The sequence below is a fragment of the Pseudopipra pipra genome, chromosome 2 (genome assembly GCF_036250125.1).
Source record: "Pseudopipra pipra isolate bDixPip1 chromosome 2, bDixPip1.hap1, whole genome shotgun sequence".
NCBI classification, from domain to species: Eukaryota; Metazoa; Chordata; class Aves; order Passeriformes; family Pipridae; genus Pseudopipra; species Pseudopipra pipra.
This window is the reverse complement of record NC_087550.1, coordinates 41,622,332-41,645,854: the sequence shown is the minus strand read 5'-3', so window position 1 is coordinate 41,645,854 and position 23,523 is coordinate 41,622,332. Positions and strand designations below refer to the sequence as shown.

General features: G+C 38.5%; 2 protein-coding genes across 2 annotated transcripts in view; one reads left to right on the top strand and one right to left on the bottom strand.

Annotated features, from left to right (window-relative positions):
- The window catches only part of DYNC2H1 (dynein cytoplasmic 2 heavy chain 1), a 159,506-nt gene extending 150,059 nt beyond the window's left edge, over window positions 1-9,447 (bottom strand). Inside the window, exons 1-10 of the mRNA XM_064645170.1 lie at window positions 8,361-9,447; window positions 5,817-5,987; window positions 4,714-4,849; window positions 4,278-4,396; window positions 3,576-3,720; window positions 2,569-2,801; window positions 2,195-2,329; window positions 1,978-2,091; window positions 1,669-1,780; window positions 1,400-1,524 (exon numbers count right to left, since the gene is read on the bottom strand). Coding sequence (XP_064501240.1) covers window positions 1,400-1,524; window positions 1,669-1,780; window positions 1,978-2,091; window positions 2,195-2,329; window positions 2,569-2,801; window positions 3,576-3,720; window positions 4,278-4,396; window positions 4,714-4,849; window positions 5,817-5,987; window positions 8,361-8,558 — 1,488 coding nt within the window. The 5' untranslated portion in view covers window positions 8,559-9,447. The remainder of the gene's footprint in view (window positions 1-1,399; window positions 1,525-1,668; window positions 1,781-1,977; window positions 2,092-2,194; window positions 2,330-2,568; window positions 2,802-3,575; window positions 3,721-4,277; window positions 4,397-4,713; window positions 4,850-5,816; window positions 5,988-8,360) is intronic.
- A 98-nt stretch (window positions 9,448-9,545) lies between these two features.
- DCUN1D5 (defective in cullin neddylation 1 domain containing 5) lies at window positions 9,546-23,090 on the top strand. The gene is made up of 8 exons (XM_064645171.1): window positions 9,546-9,959; window positions 12,592-12,674; window positions 15,313-15,383; window positions 15,773-15,864; window positions 20,785-20,893; window positions 20,988-21,092; window positions 21,935-22,037; window positions 22,754-23,090. Exons 1-8 carry the CDS (start codon window positions 9,880-9,882, stop codon window positions 22,807-22,809), a joined length of 699 nt encoding a protein of 232 aa, XP_064501241.1. The 5' UTR covers window positions 9,546-9,879; the 3' UTR covers window positions 22,810-23,090.
- Window positions 23,091-23,523: the final 433 nt, after the last annotated feature.

The following is a 23,523-nucleotide window of genomic DNA, read 5'->3' as shown; positions in this document are numbered from 1 at the left end:
CACCACAATAAAAATCACTATTACAAAACATCCAAGTGGGATGAAAAACTGATTAAAATTGAAAAAAAGAAGTGAATCCTGACTTGTGTCCCAGATGTTCAAATTCTCATTACAGTAAATTGGGTCTGAATAACTTGTCCACCGCAGGTGTCCACCACTATTAAGATACCTCAGAGTATCCCACCTGGTCTTCAGTTAATACTCCATAAAGGTACAGATCTCCCATGAGTCCATTGTATCTAAAAGGACCATGACAGTACTCAAAGGTATTTGAAACAGAGTTTCACATCTATGTGTGGACAAATTAATCAAAATCCCAGTCAATACAATCAGTGGAGATTTGAGAGCAACTTAAAAATTTAGCACAACCCACATCAGACATAAAAGCGATACATGTAAACTGAGCTAAGTCTTTGGTAGACCAAGCAGAAAAAATAAACCTGAGCTGCTGATGTTCTCTTTGCAAGGGACATAACAAAGTAACACCTTTAATACCTCCATCCCTTGTCATGTTCAGCTGAAACGGGCCCTGAAGATTTCTGCAAATCACAGGTAAATGATAAAAAACTGGGGTAATAGTACTGGGTTAATAGTTATTCTGGGATAAGTAACTTCTGTTCTCATTAAAATCTATAGTTATTGTAGATGGCACTTCTGTTCACAAAAAGCATTTTGCTTTTCATGGGTCAATGCTTTCCAAAAAATATTCAAAGTTTCCAACTAAAGTGTAAATACAAACTAACAAAACCAACATAAGTCGGTCAAATATGTTTTAAACACAATCTGTTGTAAAAGAACACTGAACTGTACATTTACTTTTACTGTAAAGTAAAAGTTTTACTGTCCATGTAGTAAATTCCCCAGCAGGCGCAAACTCAAAATGCACTACTAAGAAATCCCTTCAATTTCAAGAGGACACTACACAGGTTGGTAATAACAAGTGAGAATTATGATGTCAGAATCTGGCTACCTATGAATCCTAAATACAATTTAAAAATGCAAACAGGAAGGTAAAATTTAACAAAAATTCATCCTCTCTGAGGTTTTTTTGGTTGGTCGGTTTTGGTTTTGGGTTTTTTGGGGGGTTTTGTCTGTTTTGGTTGATTGGTTGGTTGGTTTGTTTGTGGGGTTTTTTGTTGTTGTGTTTTGTTGTTGGGTTGGTTTTTTTTTAAAAAATTAAGTCATAAAAGCAGGCAGCTCAGTTTATCATAAAAAGACTGTCTTCTGGGTCTATTAATAAAATTCAACTTAGCAAGTAGCACCATTGAGAAAGAATCTTGATTATGCAACTCTTGGGAAGCCCACAGTTTTTCTGTGTGGAATTCCCCACAAAAATGTCAAATACCGTGTCCTACATTCTATGATAATACTGTCTCTAAACAGTAGTGGAATCTGTTACCTTCAGTTCCAGCTGCCGTACCCACACAATATTATTGACAACTTCAGAAAGGTTCTTGCCTGACAGTGGTCCAGAAACATCACCAGGTACACCATGGCATCGAGTTTCAAAGTCTGTCTGATAGTCTAATACAAGCAAAAGATTCATTAGTCCAGAAATCTAACAGAACAAACTTAGTTGTAGTTATAAAAATATAATAGTTATACTGACATAATTCAAGAATAAAGGATCCTGGTATTTGAAAAAAAAAAAAAAAGGCAATTAAATACCTTTGACATAATCTTGAAGTCCTGCCAGCAATGTTTCCCTTTCAAAAAGCAATTCTTTGCTTATATTTGGATGCTTTATCAGTTCCTTATGTTTCTGAAATATTTGAAGAAGCTGGAATATGAAATTTTAAAGAAGTTATTGCTTTCTACTGAAAAAAAATGAACATGTTCTGACACTACTGATTACTGCTGCTTATAAGTAGTACTGTCTCTGGTTCTAAGCATTTATTCCTGTGCTCTAAACTCACTACTTAAGAATTCAATAACTTGATCTTCAGGAAAATTTTCAGACTACAAAAATACCCATACCTGCTGAGGACTGTCCTGAATTTCTGAAATAAATTTCTTCAATTTGCTTGCTATTTTTTGTTCTGCTGGTGCAATAATTCTTTCATACTGAACGATGGCTGCTTTCCATAATGGCTAGAGATAATGAGTTCACGTTAGTTTAGGACTATCCATATACATCACAGAAAGACACAGAAAAAATGAGAATAAATTAAAAATTAAAAATTAAGTATTATACCTCTGTGTAAGGATTGTAGTGTACAGGATTTAGGCCAGTAAAGGGTTCAAACACTCGAGCAGGATGTAAAGAATTTTGTTCTCCAGCTGGCAAAAAGAATGTAAGTTTTTCATGCAGTGTTCTAACAGTTAGCACCTATGGGGAAAAAAAGTATTTGATATATCCAAAGTAGTTCTACATAAAACTTACATTTAGAAGTACCAATCTCTCTCCTTTTTGCAAGAAACTTTTGAAAGGCTCAGGCAAACATAGATTATGGAATGCTATCTGACTCTGTAAAGATTATAAAAGTGTTTAACTCTCTTTTTTAACTTGAAACAATATTGTTTAATTCTGTGTCTAATGAAACTGATCTCTATAATTGAAATCTCTACCTCATCAAGACGTTTGCCAAGTTTGGCTAGCAATTCAGGGGAATATTTCTCATTTTTCCACGGATGTAGAGTATAACGTTGCCACAGCTGTCCAGTTAAGTATTCACAAGCTGATACCCACTGCTCACAAATCAAGATGCCAGCCTTTATATTTTCTTTAACACTGTGAAAAGCATCCTCCCACAAATTCAAAGCTGCTAATTTTCTCTGAACATATCTACCTAGCGAGCCACCTAGAAGACAAAAACCGTATAGAAAAGCAAGATGTTATGTTTGCTTAAAATAATTCCTATGTCACATTCCAATTACATTTTTTAAAAAACTAGTGTAATGTCTTGATTTCAAACCACACAAATGTACCAATAACCAATTGCTTTAGATTCAACAGATCTCTTGAATATCTCTGAGTTAAACAGAGGTTACTCCAATATCAGAAGCTGATGGATTTGGATTTTGAATTCCACACACAAGCACCTGTCCTTATCAGCAGTAATGGCAGTACCTGACTTCCCCCTGCAATCCTTGCCCTCATGCACACACATATCTGGTAGCAGCAGACAAACTCACTGCCTATTGCCTGTCCCCAAACGTGGGGCTGCTGTTGAGGGAATGAGAAGAAGCAACTTCTCTGCACATCCTGCTCTCATCTCCACAAAGATGAAATCAACCTTTAAATGGGGGTTTATGTAAATAAATTTTCTCCTCTGAGAGAAAGACAGGGAGTGCAACAGAAGTATGACAAATCTACTTCACCAGCAGAAATGGATCCACCTCCATCTTCTTACTATCTATCATCTTCCCAAGCATGTGGGAAGGCATCTACCAGAACTGGTTGAATTATTGCATACTAGAAGGCAAATAATATTCATGGATCATAATTATAAGAAGTAAGCACCTTAATGCTGTGGGCTATTACAGGTGCCTTTACAAGGAAGAAGGCTTTTGCTCAAGGAATCATTCTACTTTTTCTCAACTGTTCATTCAATAAAGACTGCATAAAGGTTTACCTATTACATCCAAGAGATTATGCATGCGTGACTGTGGATAAGGATCATGTTCTGTTTGTCTCCACACACCATCAACAGTATCCTTGGTACTCTCCACCAAATCCACAGCTTCAAATAATGATAGAGTATCCAAATTGTAATAATCCTAGAAAAAAAAATGCTCCTTAATATGTTTACTTTGCAAGTATAATTGTAGAAACATTTATAAGTTTCTGAAGCTGGTAAGTGGTATAGTTTCCTAGGGTTTATTGCATAAAAGAATATGTCATAATCCTCTTAAAAAGCAAGCATTTGTGTAAGTTTATTCATGTGAAGAATTCATTGATATCTGAAGCATTGTTCAAGAAAGCATTTTATGGGTGCTAAAATTTTTGCATGATAGCACTATTATTGTCCTTTATATAACCTTATGAGTTGATCTCTAGTTCAAAAACTGCAGAATATTGTTGCATTTCTACAGCAGATCTTAGTATTCAATGGTCAAATCTGTTCCCAATTACATGTTGGCATTCCCACACACCACTGTCACTACAAACTACATGAATGTCATTTAAAGTAAAATTTTGCCTAAGAAAAAATAACTAAATAGTTATATACTCATATATTTAAAAAGAATGTACATATAATGACATAAATTTCAGGGGAAGAATATTTTTTACTAAATCTAGAAATATATCACCAATTGCACAAAATAAAACATACTTTTGCAATGTCCTCAAATAGGTCTTTAAAATATGAAGCTCTCTCTTTACTACACCATTTACTTCCATGACGAGCACATTCTATCCAGAACTGAAATTCATCTGTTGGTGTAAGTATAGCTGCAAATAACAACAGAAAATATTTATATATGAAATAAATTGATTGTTATAAAATATTTTCAGTCAGAACATCTTTTATAAAGCAGGCTTTTACTATGTAGTTATGTAAATATCTTTCAACTTCTGATTCTGACTAGATACAGTGTAAAGGTCAACTCTGGTCTCTTGGTATAACTATCACTAATTCCATCTACTAACCACAGCCTGCTATACTTCACACTATGCAGTCACTGGGAAGTCTAAAAATTCAACTTGTAAATGAAGTATTTACTCCTAATTTAAAATTAATTATAAAAAGATATAACTGCAAAACAAACCTCGCACATCATCTTCACAGAATTTTGTTCCTGTGTAATTAGGATCTGATCTTCTGAGAGCAGTACTCAAGCCAGCTTCAAGTTCACTTAAAAGTTTCTGGAGTTTGGGATCAAATGTTTTACTCCATCTCTCATCCTGTAACGAAAATTTCAAAAATTGTGACTCACATGATTGAGTAATTACTATTTTCCTCCCATTAATCTTAAAAGAAAAAAAAAATCAGATTAAGTAACCAACCACAGGGTGGGACAATGTAATAATATTTTTTTTCTTAAAGTCAAAGAAAAGGACCTCATTCTCTTCATTTAACAATTCAGAATAATACTGCAAAAAAACCCATTTTTATCACAAAATCAAGTCGGCTGTTGGCTTTATAAAGGCACTCTGAAAATGTGTTCAAAATCATTTGTGAGTTAATTGTCTTAAGTTAAATAAATTTGGACTACTATAGCATAATCTGGAAACGGCTAGAATCAAATACGAAAAGTTGCTGTGTTTTTCTAACATTATTTTACTAACATTCTCACACACAATAAATTAAAAATATTTAAGTGGTGAAACTCCACTTGTTCGGCTTATGAAATATAGTGGCCATGGTTTTTCACACAACATTCTTCAATAGAACAGAAGAAAAAGCCACCGAAAATTTTAAAAAAAGCAAAAACTATGAAAAATGCAGGTGTAAAAATTAACCTAGAGTCTAGTGTACCTATCTGCCACTTATTAAAGAATCACAGTATGCATGACACAGACCTATGCATTTCATACAAACTCCAAGAGTATCTAAAAACAAGAAAAGGACACAAGGCTGGCATTAATGTTGGAAAGGAGGTAAAGAGTTATTTTCTTCATTAACTACCCCTGCACAATGTATTCCATGCTTCCAGTCAGGCATATGTATGACCAGAATCCTCCTCTCCTCCTTACTGATAGGAGGTGAAGTACTTTCTATAACTTAGAAATAACAATCACCCTTGTTTAATGTCTTAAAATATTTTGGTTTTAAAACATAAAACATTTAGTTCAAAATTAGTTAACATCCTATGGAATTTCAATGTCTCGGTATAAATCCACAGAACATTTAAATTGGTATATTGCTCACCTTCAGTAACACTGGTGCAAAAACTTGACGTACAGCTTGATAAAGGGTGTTAATTGGTGAATTTAGCATAGATGACACAAGAATATTACTATGAAGATTATCTTCTGTAATTACATCAGGTCTCAGCTTAAAGAACACCAGCACGTTATTCTCTGAATCAGTAGCCTCAATCTGTAATAATCAGGAAGACAGGATTTGTTTAGAAAACTGTCAGCGACTGCATATTATACTAAATCATGTACACCATTTACACAAACAATTTGTATCAAGAAAAAAATATAAAATATCATATTACTCCCTTTGGGCTCTGATAACATTCTGGTAGTATCTGATTTGCACAGAAAATGAAAATTTTTATTATACTCATTTCTGAGCCCATAGGAACCTGACTTCCAACATCAAACACATAAAGCTTCTTTCAGCATATAATGTCTGTAAATACCATATTTTCTTTCTCTATTTTGAAAACTCCACTTCCCACTTTCTGTAGACAAAACAGAAACTCTGTCTTATGCCTAGAGAAAAATATACATATTTTTTAATTGTATTTTTATGCGACATACCTTTGGGAATATTTTTCTAAATATTCTAACTATTCTGTATTGTTCTCCTGAGTTTGTAAATACGTAACTCTATTGCAATTCATTGATTTCTCAAGGATAGAGAAAGGTATGGTCCTTCATTAGTCATCAGTCACAATTCATGTTCCCTGCACAGCCCAATTGATGGGTAAAGTTCCAAATGTTGCCATAAATCAATTACTGAAACAATTTGTGGCTAAAGAGAATTCATAAAACAGTAAAATATTATTAAACATTTGATAAATCAATAGCAAGAAGATATACAAGCTGAAATCCCAAATTCTGCACAATTATAAACATCTGTAAACTCTTTTCTGTTAAAAGAAATGGAGGGATAGGAAAAACAGCTTTCAGTTTTACTGAACAGTATCAGTTTTTGCTTTCTTATCAGCTCTTTAGCTCAACACATGCAGACATCTTCACTAACAGGTATGCAGTGTAGCACTGATATGAATCTGATCTCCCACAGCTGCTGAAAGCTGCTTTGTATTTTAGACAGTGGCTTAGCAGCAAACCCCCAAAATTGGTACACATAAGTGTTCACTTTTGCCTTAATATAGAATGCACTAGTCTTAACCAAAGAGGCACGTAAGTTACTGGTCCACAATTCACGTGTTAAGGACACATTACACTCATCTTCAGAGCAGAAAAGATCTGTCACTGACATAACGGACACCACATCCCTGGTCTCAGCAGAACAACAGGACACATGCCAAGACCCACATTTTGCCTGTACACTCTGTGCAGCAGGCACTACACCATGGTCTGATTACATAGTGACATTGAGTGAACATCACACTCCATGGTATCACTCAGATGAGTCACTCGCTGAACACAAACACTCAAGGCAGGATATTTCACACAATCAACCTAAGATTTGCTCACAGATGGACATATCAGTTTCAAAAATGCATGCTTTAGACAAACATCCACCTTGGGACTTGTCAAATATCAGTCATTGTGCCATATACTGGGTCACATTCCCTGCATGGACATTGGCCACACAGTCCTTCCATACACCCATGACCAGGAAGAAATCATACAGCAGACTCCACCTGGCATTTGCAGTAAGATAACATGCCATCCTCCAGGCTGCATTACATTCACACAGCGACAATATACAGCACACTAAAACTGCATCAGCATGGGCACGATCCACTGAAAAACGTATCACCAGCTAACCATATGGTCTTCATAGACTCTTGGGCCAGAGTCTTGGTTTTAGCTGGGATAAAGTTAATTTTCTTCTTAGTACCTGGGGCAGTGCTGTATTTTGGGTTTAGAATGAGAATAACACACTGATATGTTGGTTGTTGCTGAGCAATGATTATCCGAAGTCAAGGAATTTTTAGTCCCCCGTGCACTGCCAGTGAGGAGGTGGGAGGGAAGCTGGGAGGGAGCATGGCCAGGACAGCTGAACCGAACTGACCAGAGGAATATTCCATACCACAGAGTGTCATGCTTAGTATATAGACTGAGGGGAGTTTGCCAGGAGGCACCAATCACTGCTGGGAAATGGGCTGGACATGGGTGGTGAACAACTATATTTTTGCATCGCTTATTCTACTTGGGCTCTCTCACCCCTTTTCATTACAATTATTAACACTATTACTAGCATATTAGTAGTGGGTTATTTTTATATTGCTGTTATTATATTTTACTTCGTTGTTCTTATCTCAACCCCCAAAAGGGGTTTAACCTTTTCTTTCCGATTCTCCTCCCCACCGCGGGGTGGGGGCCACTCAGTGGTACTTAGCAGCCGACCGGGGTCAAAACACGGCAGCCGCCAGTAACTTGCAGACACAGAGACCTGCACAGATATTCGCAGCAGGGAGATGTCTCCCAAATCTGATACCAGTCTTTACGGCCAGTAAGCCTGGGATGACTGCGGGCTCTGCGTTCCCAATCGCACGCCGGGATGCGGTGGACACGCGGGACCCGGCCATGCCGGACACTACGGTACCTTATTGGAGGTGGTGAGCTGCGCGCCCGAGTGCTGTACCACGAGCAGGAACTCGTTGCCGTCGTCGAGGAAGCTCCTCAGCTCCGGACGGGAGTGGAGCCCCGCCGCCAGGGCAGCACAGCCCGCCGGATCCAGCCCGAAGTAGTTCGCAGCCGTGGCTGAGATAAAGCGCTTCCTCGGGTCTCCCTCCCCGGCCATGCTTGCCGGGCGCACCCTGTCAGGCAGGATCAAGGCAGAGGCGGATCCAGAGCCCCTCGGGAGCACATGGAGGGACTGGCGGGAGAAAAGCTGGCGGGAAGGACGGCGGAGCACAGGAGGAGAGGCCCGGAGCGTACTGGCGTCCCCGGGAGCCGTCACTATGGTGACCGAAGATGGCGGCCCCGGCGCGCAGGCGGGGTCGGGCCGAGCGGCGCCCGGCAAGTGCCGCTGCCCGCGGAGGGGCGGGAGAGAGGGAGGGAGGGAGAGAGGGAGGGAGGCGGCGGTGACGCGTTGGGCGGTCGGCGGGCACAGTGAGCGGAGAGGGGCGGAGGCGGAGAAGGCCCCGCGCTCGTCCCGCCACCGCAGAAGTAGCCTACAGGTGTTGCCGGGCTTTCCTCTGGGTTCACTGAAGCACCTCTCCTGCCATCAGCTGCGTCACGGTGTCACGGCCGCCGCAGTACTTGGGGTGTTTCACCCTCCCACAGCCCTTCCCGCTCCGTTAGGGATCCGTACGACCCCCACCGGGAGCCCAGCCTTGTATGCCCGTGGTTTCGTGGGTCAGCGCGGGCGTAGCGATCAACGCCCTGATCCGCGCTCACAGCTGCTTCTCCAGGGGGTTGTCCAGGCGAGAGAGGGTCTCCCCCAACAGCTGTCCTTGGGCTCGGCCACCGCCCGCACCTCTCAGCAGGCGGCTGCCGCAGCCCCGCGCCCGTCCTCAGCGCTGCCCACCCGGCGTCCCCACGGGCCCGCGGGCGGGCTGGGACCTCGCGGCGCCCCTTGGTCCCTGGTGACTAACGCAGGGTTCGCGCTGTCCCGTTTATGTGACCGCAAAATCTCGGCTGTAAGGCGCACACCCGCCTGACCCAGCCCAGCCCCACCGGCCCCCAGTCACAGCTCCCGAGCTGCCCCTGCTGCAGGAGGGAAGGGCGTGCGGCAGCCCCGCCCTCAGGGGCGGGTCCCGGCGCGGCCCCGCCCCGCGGCGCTGCCACTTCCTGCCCGGCACCGTCTGTGTCCGGGTCGTTCTCGCCGTTCGCTCCGCAGCCGATATCGCCCGCTCCTCGCTCTCGCTCCCCGTGCTCGCCCCCAGCGCGACACCCGCTTCTCGCACCGGGGCGGCGGCGGTGGCGTCTGCCCGCAGCGAGCGGGGTTGGCAGCGCCCGGAGGGGCTGGCCAGGAGCAGCAGCAGGAGCAGAGCGGGACGGGGGCTCCTCTCATCTCTCCACCGCCGGTCTTGGGAGTCGGCGGCGGCCGGGGAAGTGAGCCCGGGGGGGCCTCGGCCGCGGGCCCCGGTAGCGGGGCGGCCCCGCCCCGAGGCAGGACGATGCCGGTGAAGAAGAAGAGGAAGTCCTCGGGGGCGGCGGCGGGGGACGACACCAGCCTCAAGAAGTGTAAACTCGGCAGGTACCGTCTCGCGGCGCGGCGGCCGGTGCCGGCGGCCACGGGGCTGGGCCGCTCTCCCGCGGGGCCCGGGCTGCGGCACCGCCGGGGTTTCCCGGGGCGGCGGGCGCGGTAAGGCGTGTGCGGCCCGCGGGCCCCGCGCAGGGCCTGGGCCGTGCCGCCGGGCACGTCCTGGCGTGGGCCCTGCAGGTGCGGGGCGCGGCGTGCGGCCTGTGCACGACCCGGAACGGCCCCCGCTCCCGGCTGGCTTTGCCTTGGGCTGTACCTGTAGGGTCAGTGCTGACATTTGACCCCATATCCATTCTATTTCCCTGAGGTAGGCGGCTCTCCTCACTTTACGATCGCCACTCGTTTTACGTTTGCTAGTGGTCAGAGTGTCTGCGTTAAATCGTCCTTTTTTTCTTCTTTTTTTGCGTGTGTGTGTGTGCGTGTCTGTGTGTTTTGGGGGGCTGTTTGTTTGTTTTTTGTTTGTGGGGTTTTTTTGCAGTGAATTGGAAGGATAGGTCAGCACTCTCGAAAAGAAGAGCAGGAAAAATTTCTCTAATAAATACAGAAGTCAAAAGCATCCTGTCTCTTAACTATTTTTAAAAGGCTACTTTTTGCCATGATACCCGAAAGATACTGTTAAAACTATAAGCCATTAGTGTGGTGTAGCAGGAGCTTTACAATGTGGCTTCTCTAAAGTAACTGTCAGCCTGCTTCATCTGTTAGACCTTGTTAAATGTATCAGTAAACCAGTAGTTAGGAATAATGTGGCGAAGCCCTAAGGATAAAAAGGACTTACGAAATCAACGCTGCAGGAATGGCTACTGCAAGAAACTGTGGTGTATGGCCTTTCTCACAGGTTGACTGAGCTTGATCTTAGAAGTACCCGGGCTCTTATTTTGTTATGACTGTTCGCTTTGGATAACTATTGCAGAACTCGCTTTCTGTGGTCATTAGTGACCTTTTAGTTTCAGTCAGTTTATTCATAGCCAGTTAATAACTATTCTTGTGCCAGCATTCTGTTCTATGCAACACTCCTCCCTCATGATTCTGCCTCAGAGTGCATTTGGAGGGAGTGCTTCTGGTTTTTTCATACTTTATTTTGTTCAACTACAACCTAAAAACAAGTTAAATTATTCTGGTTTGTAATACCGACTTTCAGTTTCCTTGCTTATCATAGGTCTTCTCTGCATGTGTTCAGTTTCAGTTCATCTTTCTTGAACACTTTTAACCAAAATTTTATGATCTTAATATCTTTCACTTAAAAAGAAAAAAATCTTTTGATAGCTCCTAAAAAAAAAAAAAAGATTCTACAGGAAGCTAGCAGTTGTTGGGCAAAAACTATGATGTAAATGAGAGTTCATGCTAGCTGATCACAAAATGTTAGATATACAAGCATTTTTGTCATTACATCCTTATACAGCGATTTATTGGTTTATTCTTTAGTAAAAGCAGCGATTACAAATAGATCTGTGTTAACCTGTATAAAGCCAATAAGCAATAGCATATGTATGACTGTTTCTTTCTGGTGACTTGTGTTCCCAGTGGCAGTTGGATGGATGTTTGTAGACCACCTTTAATTCTAGCTTTCAGCACAGAAGGCTTCATCTCAGAACGTTGCTTTCTTTTCCAGTGAAGCTTAAAGCGATCCAGTTTAAAGGAGTTAAAGTTGGTCACCCCTCTCAGAACTGAACTGTTATTTTACTGCTTGATGTCTTAATTTTAAAATTGCAATGTGGGAGCTGCATAATTTTAAATCCTCTCATATGATTAACTCTCATCTCATCGTTAGAAATAATCTGATCTTGTTCTAGAAGTCTGTAACTAGTGTTTTGTAAGAGCATGTGTTGGAAAGGTGCTGAAACTCCTTACTGACTAAAGATGCTTTTGTGTGGTCAGTGTTTTTAGTGGAGTAAATCAGTTATTCTGTGCATCTTTTAATGAATGATGAATTATGAAAATTCACTTCCTAGGCAAACTGGGTTGTATGTTACATAATGAAGGCAATGTAGTGGGGAAGCTGTGTGTGGTGAGCAGCTTCAGTCTTAACACAGATTGCACACTACTGTTCTGGTATATGTACCAGACATCTATAGAATTTGCAGGTACTTAGTTACATGTTTAGTGTAAACAAATCAATCAAGTTTTCATCCCAAATTTCAATGCTTAACTATAAATAGGCTGACTTTTAAATATGTCAAACTCTGCAGCTCCTATTGACCTTCAGCACTCTTGAAGATCATGCTGCTTATTAGAGACCTAACTTTAAATGCCTGTATGTATAAATATAAGCAGATAATAAGGCATTTTAATTACTGAGGAGTGATATTCTGGTCATCTGTGTGTGGAGTGTTTTGTTTAATATCTACAAGATAACAGTACTCTTGCATTTCAGAAAAAGTAATAGTTGCAATAAATTGGGTTATGAGGTGGTTGCATTTCAAGGTAGTTTTGTGTTCCAGGTTGTAAAATAGGATGACAGACAGTTGCCCTCTATCATATTCAACTTCTTTGTTTATGTATATGGACTTTGTGAAACAATTTAAATAGTTGGAATTAATAATAAACATTTAGGAATTTAATTTTACATTTTTTCCCAAGTCTCATTAAAATAATGCTGTTCTTCTTGTGTTTCTATATGCTACTACAGATCACAAGCGTCTGGTAAATTAATAGGTGGAGAGGAACATTTTTCAAGCAAAAAGTGCCTGGCTTGGTTTTATGAATATGCAGGTAATGTGCAATGGATTCGTATTAAAAATGATAAAGTTTTGTTTTAAACAAAGCAATATATCAAATACTATTTGCAGTTTGCTTTTTTTTGTGCTCATATATACAGAAAAATGTCCATATTTGCTTCCTTATAACATACACTTGAATTAGTTTAGCTTTTATTAGTACCTTCTCAGTATTTGCTCTTTTTCACTTACTTGACTTTACTCTATGCTTTCCTTAGCCACCAGCATGCTTGTAACAAATGTGGATAGAGCCTTTCCCAAATCTTCGTTCGTGAAGCCTAGCCACGGATGATGATGATAGCTTTAAAATGAAATACCTGATGTTGGGCAGTACAGCGTTGAATGAGGATATGCTGAGTGATTCTGCTTCTTTCCTTTGAAATTGTCAAGTAAAAGTCAGGACATCAAGAGATAGTTTAGGTAGAAGCTTATTTAGCTAACTAGATCCTTTTTATGATCATATTGCAAGGCTAGTGCTATAGCTCATGATTTAAGTCTCTTAGTTTTCTATTTCATAAAACAAAATAATAGATACTTATACTGTTTTTCCTATTTGAGAATCTGTCCTAGCATTTTTGATATTCTAATTAACAAATGTTTCATTCCAAAAGTATTGGAAGTAGCCTCTTTTAAGTAACTCAGAATTGCCATCCAAGTAATAGTTGCTTTCAGTGAATATGCAGTGTATTTTGCAGAATTTATTACACTATTACTGCTATTTATTTACCAAATATATGGTTACAAAATCAGGATTTGTAAATTGTTATTAATTTCTTGTCTAGTCACTACTTTAGGTCCATCATTACTGGTTAGTAATTAAAACTCATTAATGGCCACTTCTCAATATGAAACAAACTGCTGATTTATGTGCCAGCAATTAGTTTGACTATATTTATCAGGACTGATATTTTCCTTACAGTCTTTCCACAGCAATGAACTATTCTTATTTCTAGTAATCTGCTTTTTAATTTAAGTTTGAGGCCTGCACTTCTGGATTAAAGAGTCTTTCCTGAGGAAAATAAGAATTCTCAGTTAATTTTCTTCCAATAAATGTGGTTGTGCTTACTTTTAATGTCTGGAACTTTTGTCTTTGTTGTTGAGTCAAGAGTTGAGTGTGGGAGGTTATACTTCATTAGTTAACCAGTAATCAAAATATGCCACATTGGAGATTAAATGTTTTCATTGAAAGATAAAACTACACACATGTACACACACACATGCACACATGTATATACATACATATATATATATAGATATAAAATGAGTTGTGCATATGATTTCTGGACCAAAAACACTGATTCAAGTTTATACTTGTCATTACCAGTGGACCCTTGTATGTGTTTCTCTTCATAACTTAAACTTGTATTTCTTTTTAACACATTCTATGTAACAGTGTTTTGCCTTGCTTACCTAGGCAAAATATTCTTTGCAATATTTTTCAAGAGGTACAGTTTCATGATCTTAAATGTCAGGTGCATTTTATTTTCCTGTAAAAGTAGCCATTCTCGAAGGTTTTTATTGACAATGTTCTTATCTCACAGTGAGAAGTTATTCAAAGTGCATTATTCAAACTCTTACAAAGAATTCTGCTTACGCTAACCACAGCAGATACAGATGATGTGAAGAAAAGTATCATCAAGGGCTCTGTCTACATATAAGTAGTAAAATTTGCCAAAAAATCATAAAATGGCATGTTGTTTTAGAAGATAAAACCTTTTCCTTTTACGTGGGTTCATATTTGTTAAAACAATGTAAACATAATGATCCAAGACACATCAAAATACTGTGTCAACAGGCCTTCTAATAATATTTGGCTGCCCAGTAGGACTCATTTTTGGAACAGGCTTAGTGGAAATAACTGAAACCAGAGAGAGATTTAGAGAAAGAAAGTGCTGTAGAGTGTCTCTCTATGCGCTCTTTAAATGTGCTATTTTGCTGCATTTTGGAGGCTTTTTTTGTGTTAAAATGGAGAAGTGACAGCATAACACTAACTGTTGTGGTCTGAATCAAGTTATTTCATTGCAACTGTAAACCTTTTTCTGCCTTGTACGTGACTAACACTCTTAGCATTTCTCTGATTTATTGTTATTACTTTCCTCATATTACTCAACATTATAAAAATAACCTTATATTATTTGCAGATTCACCCTCTTCTATGTTAGTGCAAACCCATAATGTTAGCACCATTGAAAGAGTGATATCTGTAATAGCTCAGATGGAATTAAATTTTTTGTTGTTCATAAATTAATTCTTCAAAGAACATTATTCATAGAGTAATTTCAGCACAGAGTAGTGGTAACCAAGTTGTCTTAAAAATAATTGACTGCCACAGTTATTGAAGTTGAGCTACATAAATAGGAAGTTCAATGGAGTCTTTTGAAAACTCACATAAAAAACTACAATGGCTTGTCTGCTTTTGTAGGGAGGTTGCACAACACAAACATTGTGGTGTAGTACGTAACACACATCTCCCCACTGCAGTGGTAGAATTGCTCTAACATAAAAGCTACTTAATAGTGTAATTCAGTGTTTTTAAAACTGCCTGTGTGCAGTATAGCCTAGTTATTGTGCATAACCCTTGTGAGCGGTGAATGTTACTTAGATTTCAGTCTAGTGTGGTTTTGGCTTTGAAGGTCCTGATGAAGTTGTGGGTCCTGAAGGAATGGAAAAGTTCTGTGAAGACATCGGTGTTGAGCCTGAAAATGTAAGTTTCTTGCACGGTGCTAATAGCATTTTAAAAGAGGATATTTGGTGAGGTTAAGTTCTGTGTAAAATTCTTAACTCCACTAAGTGAAGAGTTCATCTTCCTTCTTTTAGGAGCTGTTCTAAGATAGCTGAATACAGCAATTATATTTGGGGTGTGAGGTTTTTGGGTTTTTTTATTATAGTAATATTTCATTTTCAGAAATTGAAATTATGGGGAGAATTGCATGTAGCTGAATTATTTAATAATAATAAAGTGCAAGCATGTGCAACACTTCCTAGAATGTTTGAATGCTTAAGAGTTTTATTCTTGAACATCAATAAATCAGCCTTTTCTTACATACTGACTCCTTTTTCTCCCTGCCCCCCTTTTTTTTTTGCTTTCCCTAGATTATTATGTTAGTTTTAGCCTGGAAACTAGAGGCTGAAAGCATGGGATTTTTTACCAAGGAAGAATGGTTAAAAGGAATGACCTCATTACAGTAAGAGTGTTTTTACATATATAATAGAATGTTCTAATTTTATAATTGTACCAGTAGCTTAATTATTCTTGCTCTCAGTTTCTTGTACGTTGGCAATAAGATACAGAAATGCTTGCTTTTAGGTCTGCTCAACAACTACAAAGTGAATCTGATGAGTTCACTCAAATAATTAAGTTATTGTCTAAACCTAATAAGTCAGGTTTTGGTGGCTTATTTTTCTTACAAAAATATGTTAAAATATCATTCTAATTAGCAGACAGATAAGTAGATTTGGAAATGCACATAAGCGTAGTTCAGCACTGATATTCTGGACAGATTTTACTGATTTCTAAGCTTTGTAGATAAGGACAGCATTGATAATAGTTTGGCTATTAGTGTTATTTATTAGATGCACGTCAGAAGCCATGGTTAATGCTTAGTTTAAATAACACCTTTTCAATTTATAAATTAACTTATTACTCTATTGTTAGCTAGAATTTTTGTTGAATTAATGTTCTGCCTAAAGAGATTGTTTCTTGTGTTAAACTAATCAGCTTTTTGTGAGGCTTAGTTCAGTTGTTACTTCTTGTTTGTTCTTCATGGAACTACTTATGGTATCTGAGTGTTTTAAGAGAGGCTTATTATGACACTGCATTCAATATTAAAAATGTCAGGGAACTACTATTGCAGCTACAGCACAGCGGGAAAGAGAGGGTGATTTGACCATTGCCCTGTCAGTTCTGAATTAGTTTGGGAAATTGTATTGGGCAGATACTCCATAGTTTCAAGTAACCAGAGGATACATTACTTTGACCTGACTCTTAGCTCTCATTTGATTTGGGATCAGGCTTCTGGTAGGTGCCTTGATTGTTTTGTGACTATCAGCAGAAATTTAGTAAGAGCTAGTATGAGTAAATTGCCTGAAATCTGGGATGACAGAGATTAAATTATGGTTGCATAGTTTTTCAGATATGGTGAGTGGGTATTGATCATTTCTCTGAAGCACTTATTTTTTATGCCCAAATTGAAGCTTTCAAGAGTTAACCAGTCTCATAGAGTTCAAAGACAAAGATGTATGAAATCAGGAACCTTTTCCGAGCCAATGTTATAGGTTTTGTTTCTAATAATCCTCTGTGGTTGGAAATCTTCTGATTCTTTTAAGAACGGAGCTGGTCATGCTGTAGCCTAAATGTGTTTAAGACTGAAAATATGGTGCTGCTGTGCATTTTTATATAAACAGACTTGTGATCAGACCACTTGCCTAAGCCTAAACCAGTTAACCTGTATGTTCTACTTCCCCTGTGTGCTCTAATAAGCAGGCTGTAGGCTAAGCAGCTGGATGAAGCAGTGACACATAAAGCAGCTGAAGATGCATTGGCTTAAAAAGAGGTGCTGGTTTTGACTGGGAGTAAGCAAGTGGCTGTGTATGCTTACTTGCCAGCTAGGGTTAAACCATGATAAAAGAAAATAAGAATCTGTAGACTTGTGCTGTTCTTCCTTGCTGGGAAGGAAGGATCATATTATGAGATTCTGTCTGGAATGGGGGAATCTAGTCTCTCTGGAAAGGCTTGACAGAAGTTTTGTCGAAAAAAGATTTTATACTCCAAGCAATAAAGTATTACTACATTCTTGCACAGCATTTTTATAATTTTTTGCATGAAGAAATAAGATGTAAATGCATTAAAAGCCCATAGTGTATTCTAGTCAGTTATATTACAGAGTCCTTATTTCAAAATATGTGAAATGTCACATAAGTTAATTGCGTGAATAGGGTTGGGTAGAATTCAGCTCCATAGTAAGACACCTAAATGTGTGGTATATATGTAAGAGCTGGATTTCTTAAACTCTTAATGCAATATTTGGAGATCTAGTCAATGTAATGAAGCCTAGGGAGGTATTCAGTTTGCCCAGAGACCTAGTGATTGGTTACCTGAATTGCTCTTACAGACTGCTTGGCTATTCCTCTATGAGTAACAACACTAAAGCTTAAGACACCTAGATCTAATATACAGTTTAGATGGCAGCATTTGGGTGCCTGAATCTTAAAGTGACATTCTTTTTGTGTGTAGTTTCGTAACATACTGGAGAAGTTTGTTCTTTACAGGCGAGAAAAATATATGACAAGGTAGACCCTGTCGAAATTAAGAGTGGACTGAGCACTAAACAGCAGCTTATGAGACTTAAGACATACTAGACTTGAGATTATTCCCTGAGTAAGCTGTGAAGTTTCTAGTATATTGTGTATGTAGGGTGAATTCTGCTCCTTATCATATATATGTGTGTGTGTGTGCATATACATATATATGTACATGTATATGTGCAAGCTGGGTGTCTGAAACTCTTTCCATAGTCAGCACAGAGAAACAAGTACCTCTACTGGGCAATATATTTCGGCTACTTTAAACACCTCCTTAGGGTGAAATATGTATACTACCATTAAATGCTTTTGGTTTAACTTCTGTATCCATCTTACTGATTTTTCTTTTTAGTAAAAGACAAGCCTCTGTGAATAACTATGAAATATAAAACATTTCAATATCTGAGTAGGAGTTATTGAATCATCACTGTCCATTTTAGCTATGCCTCAAATGATCTCTTTACCTCAACAGAGATTAAAATACATCTGCTTTGTGATGCTAATTTAAGTTTTGTTATAAATGTGCCATAGGGATGTGATGAGAATGTAGTAAGCTAATGTCTAATTTTGTTCACCTTGAGGTAGCATTATTTAATGCTATTTTTCAGTTAAGGCAGAGTGAGAAATCACGTTTTTCTAGTCTCTACAGAAGTTTAGTGTTAATTCATTTGTGCTAATTAGAAGGTTGTTCTGATTGTTAGATTATTCGAAGTATGGGTGACCTCAGTCATCTTGTTTATGGTGCAACTGCACAAGCAGCTGTATATTTGTAAAAGAGGAGTTTGACAGCTCCTTGCCTTCCTTCATAAAGAAAGTCTGTGGCCAGGTACAGAATGGCTTTAACAGACGTGTCCCTGCATTGGGATCCAGAGGCTGGTGGTGCCTGTCTCAGCGTGATCTGTTTGACTGTTTGGTTTTAAATGATGATAATAAATAGTTCAGGAGTCTTGAGGCTTAATAATTGCACATTTTTATACCAACTTTTTCAGAAGAATCACTTCTTCATTAAAATACACATAACCAATAATACAGTAGACAATAACTGGCTTTTTACTTTGCACTTAAATTTGTGATAATTTGAACAATTTTAACAGTTCTGTAAGAAATTTAAACATGTTGAAATTTTGTGTTTACCGATGGTACGGTAAATCTCAGTAAACTATATTTAGCAAAATGTGCTGTAAACCCACCTTAAAAGTAGCTTAAATATGTCACTAGTACACTAACAACACGAGCATTTACATAGATGTTAAATAGGTAGATTTGTCCTCAAATGTACAGGGCATTCTACTGGAAGTATGAAGGTTTGAATATGGAAAGAAGAGATATGAATGTAAGATGAGATTCCTTTCTAGCATAGCATAATGCTGTTTTAAGGGCTAGACCAATTAGATTGCTGAAGACAAAAAAAAGTAATTTTATCTTCCATTAAATTTACCAAAGCTTTTTTAACTAGAGTTCTTTTCAAATTCATGTATGGCTTATTGCAGAATATATTAGTTCTGTCATCTGAATATTTAGCCTAATTAGCTAATAATTTTATTTATTTAGCACTGATCATGGCTAGGACTCAGTGCTGCTTTAGATGGATGCTGCTAGAGACAAGAAATAACAAAAGGCTGCATCAACTGGAATTGCTACATTTCTCTTGTCAAAGTCTGAGAGGGACAGACTGACAGACAGACAGCTGTGCATACACAGGCTGGTAGACTTGGGGAACAGGAAGTATCAGCTGTGGGCAAAGTACAGCATCTCAGCAACCTGCTTCGGTACTCCAGAAGGGCCCTTTCTGTGGGCCTATGTGACAAGTCCATGTGGAGCTGTTAGAGATGCAGATGTATTCTCTGAGAGGCAGGCTGCGTAAAGGGGGACACATGACCAAAGGAAGTATTTATGTACCTCTGCATTTCTGAAAGTATTGCTTCTGTCACAAAGAATACAAGGCAAGGTAGATTATTTAATTATTTTTTTTAATCATGGCAGCTATTTTATAAGAATAAAACGTGATGTAACAACTGTTCTTTTGAGTGAGTCTTTCCTGCAGGATTAGCAAGTGTAAATTACATTCTCCTTTGCCATTATGGGAAATCTAGCCCATTTTCTATTTGAAAACAAAGTTCCTTGCTGAGTAAAATACATGGAGATCTTTTCTGTCAAAGGGTTATTTTTACCGAACTATTATCCTGTCAACTAGCAGACCTGGACACTCTTCTACAGACCTTGATTTTTTTAGTTGAATAGCTACTGACTAATTCAGGTGGTAGGTTTATCAGAGCTTGCATTTATTGGTCATAAAATATGAGCAGGCTGTTATGTTGTGCAGAGTGCCAGCTCACTCCTGCTGTTTGTAAACACACACTTCAAAACTACACGTTTAGGGTTTGTTTTTCTCAAAGAGATATGGCATAAAGCTAGATTTTGCCACTTAATGCATACTGAATACTCTTTTTCTCCAAACTTTCATAGTGATTGAATGATCAGGTACTGCTGGGTATGAGTGTACATTGCAGACTATGGCATAAAAAGACTGCTATTTGAGAAGTAAAGCAGACATATTATGTTGCTGATATAGTTAAAACAAAAAAACTTACAGAAGCCAGAATTCATCATTTCAGTCAGCTGCAAATGTTAAGCATGTTCAATATTCTTTAAGTCACTTTTATAGTATTACTCCTGTATATCTGATGATTGCATTTTGGTAACTTTAATTTTTTTGTTTGCTGACCTTTTTTTTTCATTGCCTAAATGTTGTGTTTTGAGCTTCTAATGTTATTTGTTGGGTTTTGTGTTTTGTTTTATTTTAGGTGTGACTGCACAGAAAAATTACAGAGTAAATTTGACTTCTTGCGGTCACAGTTGAATGACATTTCATCCTTTAAGAATATCTACAGATATGCCTTTGATTTTGCAAGGGTAAGACTACTGGAACATTAGAAAAGTTCTTACTTTGTTTATTCAGCAAGCTTGTACTTGAATGGTTTCCTGTGCTTTCTTTAATCAATCTTAGGAAAAAGACCAGCGAAGTCTTGATATTGATACTGCGAAGTCCATGTTAGCTCTTCTGCTCGGAAGAACTTGGCCACTGTTTTCAGTATTTTATCAATACCTGGAGGTACAAGTTTCCTTGACTTTCTGAATGATGGCATAGTAGTTGGAGTGTTCTGTGAAAAGATTTCAGGATTTGTGTTTTACTCAAGAATACATCTATATTGCTCCCATTCCCTTCCTCAATGTGCTTATGAAACAGTGTTCTTGTATGCATACGGATTCTTTTTCCCTGTGTCCCACCCCCTTTCTCTTATCAAAGGCAACTAAAATTCCATCCTAATTATACTGTAAAGATAAATTTAAAATTAAATAGTCTCCGTTAGTTTCTTCAGCTGCATCTCTGCTGAATTTCAAGTTTGCTTTGTTCAGATACAGTATGTAGATACTGTATCTTTGGCTGTCTCTGGAAGATTTTGGTCAGTTTAGCTGTAAGTGAATGAGTCATGTGGATGTGTGTAGGTTGTGAAACATGCTAGGCTTGAGACTATGCCCTGGCTTCAAATCAGTACCAATGTTGCAAAGTAGATGTCTTTATGATCATAATGTATTGTACCCTGGAGAAAAGAAGATATTTTTTTTTAAATAGTTCTATCTGGAAATAGATCTTAGATATGCCCCGCTTCAGACAAAAATTTACCAGTTTTTTGAAGCTTAGAGTGGTAACTTCCTGATTCCACAGTATTTCAATTTTGCTCTGATCTTTCAAGAAATCATTTTATGTAGTTTCATAACTAAGAAATATGTACATGCGTAGTATTTTTAAAAATGAAAAACCAAGTAAATAGTAGCCATTGTTCTCCATTAAATGCTTTATTAGGAACTGATTGAAGATAAAATTAGATAAATGAGATGCAACAGTACCAAACACCATTTGACATTTTAATGTTCTGAAATAATTTTCCCTAGCAATCGAAATATAGAGTTATGAACAAGGATCAGTGGTACAATGTACTAGAGTTCAGCAGAACTGTCCATGCAGATCTTAGCAACTATGATGAAGATGGTGCATGTAAGTATTCTTAATGTTTTGCTTATTCAACTATTAGCACATAAAACACATTTCTGTAACAGAAACAATACTGTAAGGTATAAAGTAATTATTCTCCAGCAATGCATAGAAAAACAGTCTTGATAACCATCCATCTTCAAACTGCAGATATTAGTTGTAGTGGTATGATGGTGTACTTGAGCCAGCTTGTATTCAATGAGGATCTAGTAAAGGTGCCTGCTGCATGAAACTATAGACTTGAAAGTGCAACTATAAACAGCAAACTCTCATTTTGTACTAATGTATAATAAACTCCAACTTAATGATTATGTTGCCTACCTGCTGGTACTTGGAACTGAACACACCTAGTAGTCAGTGATGCTATGACTGAATTGCATTAATTCCATTTTGGTACATGTTCTAATTATTTACAATTTTGAAAGCTTTAGGAAGAAGGATTTAGTTGTGCTAATTTACGATATAACCTTATTTTTATGCCTTCCGTTCAGTTCAGTGCACCTGTCAGATATCAGGAACACTTTTTTCCATAATTCTGTCTACCATTTTTTGTGCACTTTTTGCCACCCTTGGGTTGGAATGATTGTAGTAGTCTACGAGTATTTGGCCATAGGATTGATGTGAATGTTTCCTAAAACAGCAGTTTTAACCTTCATACTTTAAGAGAAGATATTTGAAAGACATGGGCAAATATAACTCCAAGTTTCATCCATTTGCAGGGCCTGTGCTTCTGGATGAATTTGTTGAATGGCAAAAAGTTCGTCAAGCATCATAGCAAGAATTCAAAAGAAAATGCAAAAGTTTTTTTGGTGCCCGCCTGTACACAAAGTAATGAGAAAAAGGATTGCATTTTCGTTCGTAAGAAAGACTTTACAGTAATTTTTTTCCTTTTTAAGGAAACTTTCTTGTTACATGTGATATGGGCATTGAACCACACCTCTTCTGAGACTGAAAGTTGGAGTTCTTGTTTTGAGTCTTATGTTTATAGCATTTATTTCAGAACAATAAAGATTCAGATTTGTGACAAAGGCCTAAAAGTGAAGAATGTCCCTTGAATGTGAGTGTGGTGTCTATTTTTGAAACCAAATCTGTAAGATTATCTTTCTCAGAAGTGCCCTTTCAGTGAATTTTTGAAGACCTTAAAAATGCTTAATTGGCACTGTTGCTTGCTGATGGTATGACTGTCTTGTGTGGCAAACGTTAGAAAGAATGACTGATTTATGAAGCCTTCGGTGGGAGTGTGCTATTTTCTGTATCAAGTATTGGTCATGGGTTGTGCCACAGTTTTCAGCTCCTTGTGGAGATAAAGGCCTTAAACTCCTGTTATTGTTTTTTATTTCTTTGTTCATTCCCCACCCAGTGGCATGGCATTTAATGGCAGGCCCTTTTAAAGCAGAAAGATATAGAGCTTTGTGTGCAGAATGGCTGAAAACTAGTTGCCTGTACTTCAGATGTGAACACAGATACTCTCTGGTACAGTAAGGCAACT